Source organism: Pteropus vampyrus, unplaced genomic scaffold (genome assembly GCF_000151845.1).
Source record: "Pteropus vampyrus isolate Shadow unplaced genomic scaffold, Pvam_2.0 Scaffold627, whole genome shotgun sequence".
Lineage (NCBI taxonomy): Eukaryota > Metazoa > Chordata > Mammalia > Chiroptera > Pteropodidae > Pteropus > Pteropus vampyrus.
Window position 1 is genome coordinate 149,719 of NW_011889408.1, and position 10,812 is coordinate 160,530.

The following is a 10,812-nucleotide window of genomic DNA, read 5'->3' on the forward strand; positions in this document are numbered from 1 at the left end:
TAAAGGGAAAAAACCTAACACATGAGAATTGACTACAAAAACTGTGTAAGGTCCACAAAGCCTAAAATATCTACTATCTGGCCCTTTACAAAAAGTTTGGTGACTCCTGGTTTAGTTTTCAGGACAACATACAAAAAGCAGACATCATTATCGCTCTAAGTATGACAATTAAGACATTAACAGAGTGAAGACTATTAAAAACAAGCTTAAAATATTTACAAATACATATACTTTGCAGAAATTCACAGGAGAGCAAAAAAAAAACACCTTTGATCTTCACTCAACTGGAAAAAATTGGAATGCTTCTATTAAAACAGAAAGATGATTTAAAAGACACATTAAAAAATTTTTAAAGGTTTAAATCAGTATACTTGAAATGCCATAAAATTAGAAATCTGATGAATTACCTGGGCAAAGTAAAATGGGGATTCCGAATGGGTCTCAAAGATTTAAAGTAAATTTCTAGCAAATTTAATCAATTTATTGGATGAGAAAAGAAGAGGCTAAAGTGGGAATTGTTCTAGACACCAGGCATATGAAAAACCTATTTACACAATTTAAAGGTCAGTCTGAACCATAAAAAGAAAAATGCAATTGATAAACACATGAAAAAATCTACCCTAAGAATTTAAAAAATGCAAAAATTTTAAAGATACTATATATCATCCATCAAGTTAGCAATTAAAAAAAAAAAAACAACTCACTGTTGATTACAGTACCCAGAGAAAGGTACCTGAAAAGCAATTTGGTTTTATATATTATAGCCTTTAAAAAATTAATAACCACTGGACATGGCAATTCTATTTGCAAAAATTTAACTAGAAAGTATCTAAAGTCCAAACAAAAATTTATGCTTGGAGATATAAATATTGCAGCTTTATAATAAAAACAGTAAACAACCTAAATGCCCACACATTAGAGAAATGAAGCAAATCACAGAATAGAATACATTTTAATGTTGATTCTAAGATTAAACCAAGACACAAAATAGTTTATATAGAATGAGCTTAACTGTATAAAAACATATATATAGAAAGAATATAAACTGGAAGAATATAAGGTAAAATGGCAAAAAGAGTTACCTCCAGGCAGTACTAGCAGAGATTTTTTAAAATGTTTTCAGTGCTTTTTTGAACTTTGTACATTTACTACTACAATAAACACTACTGTTTATCAGAAAAATTAAGGCCAAAAAATGTACAGATGTTGTAAAGGACTGTGTATTATGTGCCTCATGACTGTATTTACCTCTGCAATTAGTTCTTTGGTTCTAAAAAATTTTTCTCTGGCGTTTTCATAGACAGCTGAATTTGTAGAGCCTTGCTGGAAGTATGCTGCACCCAAATCGTAACACACCTAAAATGGTAACAAACACCAATTTGCTTAGTAATTTTTCACATACTTAAGAGTTGACAAAACCCAAAATTGTCTCAGCAAAACTACAGATACATATATAGGAAAGAAATATATTTCAATAAGCAGTGAAACATTAATGATACTAGTCACAAGCAACAAAAAACAACTTTGACTGACTTAAGCAGAAACCAGATTTACTGATAAGATTTCAAGTGGCCTAAAGTATTATTGGTAAGTCCAAAGAATCAAGCTTAGAAAATAAAAGGGGTAAGGGAGGCAAGAAATCAGGATGAGAGCCACAAACTGCCCTAATGAGATACCACTACAGCCATTCCAACACTAGAATTTGCAGCTCATATCACCTGAAGTCACCAGCACTAGACACTGAAAGCAGCAGCTACATACACTCTTACTCATGCTGCTCCTGAAAACTAGATGTTACTATCACTATTGCTGGTACTCACCATCACAATGGACTATCATCCCCACTTCACTGACTTACTAGCTCCTGAAGCAGTCTATACTAAACTTGTCTGTCACACCTATGTGTCATGCTTGCCCTTCAAACAAGATAAGGATAGAGAAAGCTAGTATTTGGAGTTTCCAGTTCTATTATAGGAAGGAAGCTCTGCTTCTCACCAAGTCTCATAAGATACAGAGTTCTAAAACAGAAGAGGAAAACGTCTACGCTAACAGGACTGGTCAGAATAAAATATTTAGAAATTTGAATTAACTATAAAATGATAGTACATTTCCGGTTATCTTTTTTTCTAATAAAATTTGTATATTTTTCCCAAGAGCTTTCTTAAATTGATGCCTAGATTTACCAAATACAGAACTCAAAGACTCAGATTATCCAACTTGGCCATTTTATGGACAAGAATACTATGGCAAAGAAAGTGACATGTCCATTAAAGCATATAACCAAGTATTAGCAGAGCCCAGGCTTGAAACCATAACACTAGGCCCCTAATATCTTTTCTCAAGTTTATTCTGCACATGGCTGACAGATCAGTCTTTTTGATCTTTCTTAAAATTTTCAAATTATTCTAAGTCAGAAAGTTCAAATGCCTTAGCCTGATCTTCTCTCTCCAAACCTCTCCATTCTCCTCTACTTCAATCATACCAGTGTCAATTCCCCATTTATAACAGATCCTGGAAATAAGCTTCATTCCATACTCATTATTTCCATTTATATCAAACCAATCTTAGCCAACAGATACTTATTCTTCCTTCAAACTCTTAAGCTGTATAGTTTGTATTATTCATTATGGAGCTACTCTTCACTGACATGTATTATAGCTATTACTCTGTGTCTATGCTCTAATTATTATGGAGCTAGTCTCTACTGATATGTATTACAGCTATTATTTTATTATTCTGTGTTCAACAAATCAGAATTAATGCTTACCAGCCTCTAGAATACTGCTTTGTACTATTTAGTTCACACTAAATGTTTGGCTGATTTTTATTCTAGAAAGCTTCCTCCTATCTAGGGTACAGAGGTGCTAAAAAGAAAAAAAAAAAAAAAGAAAAAATATATATGGGAGGTAGATTTATACACACGTACACACACACATGGATATATATGCATCCATATTACAGTTAGATATAATTTCCCTTTTCAGGCAAAGACAGAGTATAAGAGTTCAAAAAGATACTTTCAAGTATTACTATACTAGATGACTAGTCATTAAAATGAGTTTAAATTCTGTAGTTAAGAAATGATCAACAGGTTAAAAAAAATCTGATAATGAATCTGCCCTTAAGAACAGTAATGCTTTTAGTTTTACTGGGGAAAAAAATTTAATAATTTTGTGTCAGGTAAATTTTAGTAAAGAATGCACTTTAAATATTAACATGCTAGAAAATGAATATTACTACTAAGTTGCCATTCAAAAAACAGGAATTATGGCTCAGCTATGTAATTAAAAGAATATTGGATAAAGTTTACTTTGCACATCTAGATGTCTTATAAGAGTTTTGTTTTTCAGGTTATTATCGTCCACTATACTTAGAAAATCAGGAAGTGTTACCAATAACTTTTAAACAGACTCTTAGCAATTATAAGACACCACAGTACCAGAAAGCTTCCTATATGCAAGTTTCATTTAACGATTTAAAGAATTTGTCGTTGTCTATGCCTCATTACTCCTACTAGAGCCATTATCTCATCAGGTCTTGAAAAAATTATTACATTCAATTCTGGAACCAGCTAATCTGAAAAGGCACGTTCCAACACTTTGTCACTATTTCCCTTTCACGAATGGGAAATAGTGATTAAAAGTCATGTCAATTCACATGACAAAGGAAAAATATAGGAAAAAAAAAGAAACTATTCTAGTGGCCCTCTTTAGACAACTGTCAATATTTTTAAATTTCTATTATACTCAAGGCTCTGTGCTAGAAAGTGAGAAAGATATAAAGTATATTAAAAAGAAAAAAGACCTCAAAGTGTTTACAATCCAGCAGGAGAAAAACAAAATGAATAAATAACATCCAAAAACAAACAACTGAAAGCTGTCAAAAGAAGTAAGGCCCAGAGTTACAGAGAGCAGACACCTAAAGATCCTTGAAACATGAGATATTTTCTCTAGGGGCCTACATATTTTAAAGTCTAGAACAAATAGTTGGGTCTTTCTTTTTTTATTGAGGGGCAGGGGGATGCAAAGGCTTCTTAGATTTCTAATTATATGAATGAACTGTTAATCAGTTATGTATTCGCTGCATTCTCAGGATTTAAACTCTATACACTAAATACTACTGGGAGACTATTTCAGAGACAAACATCAAATGAAATTTCCCTTGCATTTCTTTTAGAAAAATTTCAAGTGAAGTCTTACAAAATTTACAAATTAAGAGCAATGCAAACAGTTTTAATAGCATCTCAAGTCGAAATCAAAAAAGACGAAAGAAATAAATTCTAATTAAAAATATTAGGATGATCTCCTAAGATTTTCCAAAAATCTGCCATGTATTCATTAAATACTGAAATAAATACCTGGCACTGCATCTCCTCAGTTTTGATTTTCAATCCAGCAGTAAAACTCTCTGTTTCTCCATTTACCATGCCTGGCTCCATGGCCAATAAATCTAGTGTTCTCATTGTGTGGACGTAAAGATCCTTATTTAATTTAAGGGCTGCCTCTAGTACCAAAATAGAATCAGAAGCTTGTTCTTTGAGCTACAAAAATTCAATAAACAAATTATTAAAATACAAAAATGGCAACAATGGATGATATTACCCAAAATATATTTACAGGATACTTAGTAACTTAGTGTACTAAGCTATTAAATTTTTTTTTAACACAGTAGGAATGCAATTAAGTTTAAATAAAGTTATCTTAAATTTAAAAAAAAATACAGCAAGTTTCTACTGTAAAATTAGGAAATACAAATTGGAAAAGTTTACCTTTTTTCTATAGAAAAGTAAATTTAAAAAATGCTTTAAGATTTGCTGTTCTATTGATTTATTCAAGTAATGTTTGTATACTTTAATGTACTAGTCATTTTAATAGGAACCAGATAACAAAAATAAAACACAGGTTTTTGCTTCCATATTCAAAATACTACAGCATATTTATTTTATATAGATGCAAATTGTTTATTTTCATCTCCTTTCCCAGCCCCTGCACTTTACATGGTATCTCCGGCACACTGTAGGTATTAAAGAATTAGAGATCGTTTTTAAATTATGAAAAATCCTATGTATCTACTTTTACATAACTAAATTTAAAAAATAACTATTTTTCTGACTACAAAAGTAATTTTAAAATATATATTTATTGTAAATTTTTGGAAATAATAAAAGAATATAAAGATATCACCTGTAAGAGTAATTTGTCATATCTGCCAAAGTATCGTAAAATATTCAACAACAGAAGTGGTGGTAATGTACTCTATCATTAACACTGAAAATCTGTACAATTTAGAATATTACCAAACTATGTTCTAACAGTGAAAATCTAAATGTCATTGTATCTAGACCTTGACGACTCTCAAATACCTAAGGTTAGGAGAAGCATCCAACATGTTCTAAATGTATCCCAGATATGTTAAAAATATAACTGATGCCGACACTCACCACTTTCAAAATATTTTCTGTTAGCTCTTTCTCTTGTTGCATCTGATTCATACTAAAAGAGAAATTATTGAACAGTATTGAATGTTACTCAAAAGACTGCAAGTTCAAAACTTTAAGACATCATCCCTGAAAATAAGGTTGAATTTAAATAAAAATGTTTTTAATGCTATTTCCTCTCATGGATAAAAAAACCAAACTCAATTATAATGATGCTCATTTATTTACCCTTGTTTTCTCATTTGCTTTGCATTAAAAAAAAAAAAAAAGCCCTCAATTTAAAAATAAAACTTACTTGCAGCAAAAGCTCATTTATATCAAGTTAGAAATTATGCTCTCTAGCTCTAAATTTGAGTAAACTGCTACCCGGAATTTGAGAATTAGGTTTGAAACTCCAGATATGATCAAACTATTGTAATAACGTTTTTAATAACTTTTTTTAAATTTATTTTTCAGTTGACACACAGTATTAGTTTTAAGTATACAACACAACAGACATTTATATAACTTACAAAGTGACCACCCCAATAAAACTCTGTTGTCCCATAAGCCCCTTAAACTATACTCACATTTTTAGATTGTTGTTGTTCTGACTGGGTGTTTTCTGCTACCTTATCTTCTAAATCGCTTTGATTCACTGCTTCATCTAATCTGTTGATTCCCTCTAGTGCATTATTTCAGTTACTACAATCCTCTTTTCTGACTAGTTCTTCATGTTCTCTATCTCCATTTTTATGGTTCCTATCTTTTTACTGAAGTTCTGAGCTTGTTGAGCATCCTTATAACCAGTGTTTTGAACTCTGCTTCTGGTAGATTGCTTGTCTCCATTCTGTTTAGTTATTTTTCTGGAGCTTTGTTCTGTTCCCATCGGGGACATGTTTGTCATCCCATTTTGGCTGCCTCCCTGTCTTTGTTTCTATGTATTAGAGCTGCTATATCTCCTGGTCTTAGCAGAGTAGCCTTCTGTAGTAGGTGTCTTCTGGGCCCAGGTGCCCTGGGTGTGTGTCCCTTGTGTGGGTTCTGTGTGTCCTCCTGTCGTAGTTGAGCCTTGGTTGCTATTTGCATATATGTGGGAAGGACTGACCCTCAGGCTGACTGTGCAGACTGTAACAACAGTGGAGTTGTTGTGCAGGGGCTGACCCTATGATGCAGGATTTGCTTTAGCAAGGCTCTGGCGCCTGCTGAGTCTGCCTTTTGGGTATGTTATTTGTGGAAGTGGTTGAATGGTGCTCTGGTGTGGTCTGCGGCTGGCAAACGGGTATGTTGTTTCTGGGGCCTCTTGGGAGGGGCTATGGTGCAGGCCAAGTCAGCCACTGCCTGTGCCCTGCCTGGGGCCACTTGTTATGAGCTACAAGTATCTGCAGATGGTTGCCGCTTGTGCTGAGCTTGGAGGAGACTGGGAGAGGCTAAGCTGTGAACTGAGGCTGGCTGCCACTAGTGCCATGCATGGGGCTGCTTAGCAAGAGGGACAGGGCACACCAAAGTCAGATGCTACTTGTTTGGGGTCTGTGAACCTTTGAAAGTTTGAAACATGAATCGAGACAGGCTGTTTATACAGAAAGCCACCGGAAGCAGCTTGGGTGGGCCCCCAAGTTTGGTGGGGTGGGGTCTCAAGGAATCACCAGCATGGGGCAAACGGTGTTAGCCAGGTTGATGGAGATTCAGACATGGCGCTGACCTGCACATGCAGGCTGGGTGGGGAAAGAGTTCAAGAAAGAAACAATGCCTCTGCCAGCACTTCTGTATGGGAGAAAGCTGCCCCTTCAGCCCTTGCCCTGAAGCCAATTTAGTTCCTCCCCGTATGTTCCTGTTACCTTTTGAGCTGCTGGAGCTCAGAGCCAGTGTGTCAGTGAGTAAATCATGTGCCAGCCCTCTAAGAGGAATGCCTAGGGCTCTAGCAGCCCTCTGTCTCGCTCAGCCACAATCTCTGCTGGTTTTCAGACAGAAGTTGTGGGCACTTCTCTTCCTGGCACTGAAATCCTGGGCTTCCTGGACTGGGGTCCTGGTGTGGGGCTGGGACTCCTCATTCCTCAGGGGAGACCTCCACAGCTGAGATTGCTTTCATGGTTTTTAACCGCCACACACACGTGTGGGGCCAGCCCATTTCCATCTCCTCCCAGCTGACCAGTCTCAATGTGATTTCTTCTATATGTCCTTAGTTTTAGAACTTCTGTTCAGCTATACTTCAGGTAATTCTCAGTAACAGATCCATGTTCTGTAGGTTAGCTATAATTTTGATGTGGTTGTGAGAGCAGGTGAGCACCTTTACCAGAATCTGTAATTTTGTACTCTATACTGTACTCTAAAATATTTACAAATATTAATTTCTCCCCATATAAAACAAATCTATCTTCAGATAAATTAAATGAAAAAAAATCTTAATACTGTGAAGGTCAGCTAATACTATGATGAAAGACACAATTACCAAAGCACTCCCCTTCTTTTTCAGAGCTCTCTTTTCTAGATACCCAGAGTACTACCTGTTTCTCTCACCCTCTAACTCCTCCAAACCACCTTCTTATGCAAGCCTTCTGCCCTCTGCCTTCCAATTTCTGTTCTATTCCTTCTGTACCAAAGGTTATTAGAAACTTGCAAATTTTTCTTCTGATGAAAAAAGGGCCAAGTAAGGGTCATATATGCCAACTTACACACTTAACTGAGGAGGTCCAGGTTTTGCCTGTTTGATAGGGAAACTACTTTGAACAATTGTCCTAACTGCCCTAAAGAAAACACAAGAAAAAGAAAATTTAATACATTAAAAATATCACTCAATTATTTTTTTCAAGATCTGTATTATAAATTAAGTGAAGTTTCAATGAACACATAATAAGAACTCTGTAAATCATCCACATTTTTTTTTAACCAGAATTTTTTTCATCTATGTAGTCACAAGATTCCTCCAGCAAACTTTCCACGATCCTCTGAGAGCACTCTGGAGCATAAGAAGACCCTTACAAACACACGCCTGAGTGCCATATTGCAATTAAACAGAGGCTAAATAACAAATTTTGGGTTTATGAAAATATTTACCATCTATTGTAGAGAAGTATAGCCATGGCAGTGGTTGGAGGTAAAGTGGCCAGATCCATGTCTATATGCTTTGTCCCAGGAGGAACTTTACTGATGCAAAGAAGTTCATTCAGCAGCATATTCAATACTGGAACAGACAAACTTAAAAGGAAGCATATGGTACATGTCTCTGTGTTAGCTACATAAGAAGCACAAAATACACAATTCAGTATCTTCGATGAAAAATAATTACATTGTTAAAGGACTAAATCTAAAAGGCCATTTTATTAATCTGTCTCAACTTATGAAAATATCAAACTCTGAAAGATTTTTAAACTTTTATTATGAAAACAATTTAAACATATACAAAAGTAGGCAGAATATAATGAACCCCCATGTGTCCATCATCCAGCTTCAATAATTATCAACTGATGGCCAATCTTACTTTACCTCTATTCTTACCCTCTGCCCTTCTTCCCATATTATTGTGAAACAAATTTACAATATTAAATTATTTCTTCCCTAAGTACTTCAGAATAGATCTTCCAAAAATTAACTCTTTACATAGTCACAGTATTAACTTCACATCTAAAAAAAGTTTCAATTATCATCAAATACGGAATCAGTGTTCAATTATCTAACTGTATAATAAACATACTTTTGTACACAATGCCATCTGCTGACATGCCTCTTGAGTCTGTTAATGGATAGGTTCTCCCTCAGATTAAAGAATAAATTTTTTTAACATTCTAATATTTAATGCTGGAAAATAAATCGTGAAAAAAGAGTTGAAATACTACTACTGAGATTACAAACCAGTACAACTTTCTTGGAATGCAATCTGGCAATATGCAATATGTGCATTAAAAATGTTTATACCGCCTGACCCAGCAATTTAATAATCAAAACTAAGGAGGTAACTAAAAATTCAGATATAATATAAGGACAGATATTTAAGGCTCTGTGATTTATGAAAGTGAAAAGCTAGAAAACAAAATGACTGTCAATGAAGAAACTTAATAAATTACTCATACAATCGAATTATCTCCAAAAAATAAAATGAGAAAATGGTCATGATATTCTGTTTTGTGGGGGGGAAAAATCAAAACAGTATATAAGGTATGATCATAGCATTGTTTAAAAAATAAAGATAGGAAACTGTGGAAACACGGCAGAGTGAGAGACATCCCCAGATCTCTCCCCTTGAAACAACAATAATCTGAACATTTAAAACTCAACAAAAACACCCAAACTGCACACCAGCACGTCTGAGAATCGGATCTGTGCATAAGAGCTACCACAGGTCAGAACCCAATGTGTTGGGCGGTCGACTGGGAGAAATAAAGAAGCTGCCTCTCTCAGCCTCCTGAGCTCCCTGTAGGAGGAGGGAGAGGAGAGGAGTGAAGGGTTCCCTTAACAGTCCTGCCTGGGAAAGCTGCGAGCTCCCTGTGGCCAGCCAGCGGTAGGGCCCAGTCATTAGGGCAGAAGGCAAAAAAGCAGGATGGCAGAAAAACAACAGTAGACTTTTACCAGCCATGGCTGCGAAACCGAGGCTAAGCCGCAGCCCCTAACCCCGAATCCAGAGAGTCCCTTCCCCCGTACCCTCCAAGACCAAACACTGCGGAGCCCCAAGGGAATCTGAGCAAACATTGCCAAGACTGAAGCTACCTCTCACAGCCTCTGGAGCTCACTGTGGGAAGGGGAGGAGGGGAGAAGGTGTGGCGACTTCCCTGAATAGCCTTGCCTGGAAGGGCTGTGAGTTCTACGCATCCGACAGCATGGCCCAGTTATCAGGGCAGAAAGCAGAGAAGTGAGAGGGGATCGCAGAGAAGCAACAGTTGATTTTTACTGGCCCTGGTTGCAAAACCAAGGCTGAGCTGCAGCCTCCGACTCCCAACCCAGAGGGCCTCTCACCCCATACCCTCCGAGACTGAGCACCGCAGAGCCCCAGGGGAATCTGAGCAAACGCTGCCGAGACTGTCGCTGACACTGACAGGGACTGAAACTGAGTGTAACGAGCTTGATTAAATATCTACAAGAAAATAAAAAAGGCAATGTTTAGGTTTTATATAAAGCAGGGATCCAAGAGGCTTAGACACCACCTACTGGAAACCAATAGAAAAACATCTTCTTTGCAGCCGGCTAAAGATACCTTTATATAATAAATCTTCTTTCTGGAAAAACAGCAGAATACACTTCCATTAATGCCCAGGCATAGAGCTAGTCCATTAAACACCATGAACAACCAAGGTGACAAGGCATCTTAGAAAGAAAGAGAAAAATCTCTAGAAAATAAGCTTACAGACAGAATATGCAACTTAAATGACAGAATTCAGGATGGTACTTCTGAAAAAAACTCAGTGAGT

At 36.1% G+C, this 10,812-nt stretch overlaps 1 protein-coding gene across 1 annotated transcript in view; it reads right to left on the minus strand.

Annotated features, from left to right (window-relative positions):
• Positions 1–10,812, minus strand: part of INTS8 (integrator complex subunit 8) — a 57,088-nt gene that overhangs the window by 38,375 nt on the left and 7,901 nt on the right. Inside the window, exons 3-7 of the mRNA XM_011384805.2 lie at positions 8,468–8,608; positions 8,086–8,157; positions 5,441–5,492; positions 4,358–4,540; positions 1,249–1,356 (exon numbers count right to left, since the gene is read on the minus strand). Coding sequence (XP_011383107.1) covers positions 1,249–1,356; positions 4,358–4,540; positions 5,441–5,492; positions 8,086–8,157; positions 8,468–8,608 — 556 coding nt within the window. The remainder of the gene's footprint in view (positions 1–1,248; positions 1,357–4,357; positions 4,541–5,440; positions 5,493–8,085; positions 8,158–8,467; positions 8,609–10,812) is intronic.